The 2090-nt window shown below is 40.3% G+C and overlaps 1 protein-coding gene across 1 annotated transcript; it reads left to right on the top strand.

The window, feature by feature from the left end:
- Positions 1-239: 239 nt before the first annotated feature.
- LOC116867533 (olfactory receptor 4Q3-like) lies at positions 240-1188 on the top strand. Its single transcript, XM_032857156.1, is given in 2 exon segments — positions 240-1148; positions 1150-1188. Coding segments are annotated over 2 exon segments (948 nt in total).
- The last annotated feature ends 902 nt before the right edge of the window (positions 1189-2090 follow it).

The following is a 2090-nucleotide window of genomic DNA, read 5'->3' as shown; positions in this document are numbered from 1 at the left end:
TCCCTTCCTAGTTTGCTGCAAATGCAACTTAAAAGTATTTTAGGAAGGAAGAGTCAGAAGGTATATAAACTTCCTCTTTCAATTCATACAAGAATGTATATTTCCTACCTTACAGATCTTATGTTTTTCATCTTGGAGTATGATTCTATAAACATAATCTCAAAATCTTATAACTCATATATATTGCCATTTCCAATTTGATTCTTTTTTTCTCTAGGTCACTTGGTATTCTTGACTTTATGAAAAAAAGAAATGACTCCAAGGTGACAGAGTTTGTTCTTCTGGGCCTATCATCCTCCTGGGAGCTACAGATGTTTCTCTTCTTAGTATTTTTGTTATTTTATTTGACTGTTGTTCTGGGAAACCTTTTGATAATGGTGACAGTGCGAGCTGATGCCCGCCTGCTCCAATCTCCTATGTACTATTTTTTGGGCCATCTGTCCTTCATTGATCTATGCCTGAGCTGTGTTACTGTGCCTAAGATGTTAGGAGATTTTCTACAGCAAAGGAAGATCATCTCTTTTTCAGGATGCTTGGCCCAGATCTACTTCTTGCACTTTCTGGGAGCCAGTGAGATGTTTCTGCTGACAGTCATGGCCTATGATAGGTACGTTGCCATATGTAATCCTTTGCACTACCTGACAGTCATGAACCGCCAGCTGTGCTTTCAGTTGGTTTTTGCCTGTTGGTGTGGGGGATTCATCCACTCTATCACACAGGTAGTGCTGGTGATCCAGCTGCCCTTCTGTGGCCCCAATGAACTGGACAACTTCTACTGTGATGTCCCACAGGTCATCAAGCTACCGTGCATTGACACATATGTAGAAGAGGTGCTGATGGTCTCTAACAGTGGTCTGCTATCTCTCGTTTGTTTCTTGGTCTTGCTATTCTCTTATGCCATCATCCTGATCACCCTTAGAACTCGCTTCTGCCAAGGCCAGAGCAAGGCACTCTCTACCTGTGCCTCCCACCTAACAGTGGTCAGCCTGATCTTTGTGCCATGTGTTTTCATCTACCTGAGGCCGTTCTGCAGCTTCTCTGTGGATAAAGTGTTCTCTGTCTTTTACACAGTGATCACTCCAATGCTGAACCCTCTCATCTACACACTCAGAAATGCTGAAATGAAGACAGCCATGAGGAAACTGAGAAAAAAAGCATGTGGCATCCTTCTGCCATATTAAAGGATGAACAGGAAGAGGTGATTTAGATAGCATAACTTTCTTGTGATATCCTTAACTCATCCTATACATGGGTATATGCATGAAACCAATTCCATGACTTGGGCATAAAAACTGGCATCAAAATTATAGTGCATTGCTGTTGATTGTTATTGAGGCATGGTGGCTTTGTTGGGTGTTAAATATTAAGAAGGGGAGTTTATTGGTCCAGAAATTGAGTAGTAGGTTCAAGAGGACACCTTGAAAGAACAACTCTTCTACCCTTTGTCTATGAGTAGTCTTCCTTGATTTATGTAATTTCACTTTTAAATTCTCTTCAAATGAAAGAAGGTATGCCATCTCCTTTTTTGTCTTCCTCATCTGCATATAACAATTCCTAGGTCAGGAGGTTCCTTCTGATGTCCATCAGAGTCTCTTCTGAAGCATTGTAAAGTCCCCTTTGTCCTGTCTCCAAGAAAGCCTGAAAACAGTGCTAACCACCCTACCTATTAAAGTTTGCCTAGGGACTGCATTATATATTGTGCCAAATTTTAGAAATGCACTTTAGTTAAGTACAGGTAAGTGAGCATGCTCTTTGTGAAGTTTACATGTGAAGGCAAGAAAGCCTGGGAGTGCCAGGTGTTGGAAACTCCCAGTTTTCTTCCCTCAAGGCTTCTCTAGAAGAGATATCCTATTCCCTTCGAATTTCTTTAAGTGGAGTTACAGCAGGGGATAAGTGTATAAGCTGGCTCTTCAACTGGTTGTGGTATTTAAGAGCTTTGACCTGTAAAGGGAGGGGAAATGAACTGTAGTTTAAAGTACTCATAGTTATTACCTTTAAGTCTCAAAGATAGATATAGATGTAGGTAATATTTTACAAGTGAGCTGGGATTTCTTTTTTTTTTTAATGATTTATTTATTTTAGATAGAGGA

Source organism: Lontra canadensis, unplaced genomic scaffold (assembly GCF_010015895.1).
Source record: "Lontra canadensis isolate GAN:19392208 unplaced genomic scaffold, GSC_riverotter_1.0 scaffold12, whole genome shotgun sequence".
In the NCBI taxonomy this organism is placed as follows: domain Eukaryota; kingdom Metazoa; phylum Chordata; class Mammalia; order Carnivora; family Mustelidae; genus Lontra; species Lontra canadensis.
This window is presented reverse-complemented; position numbering and strand designations above follow the sequence as displayed.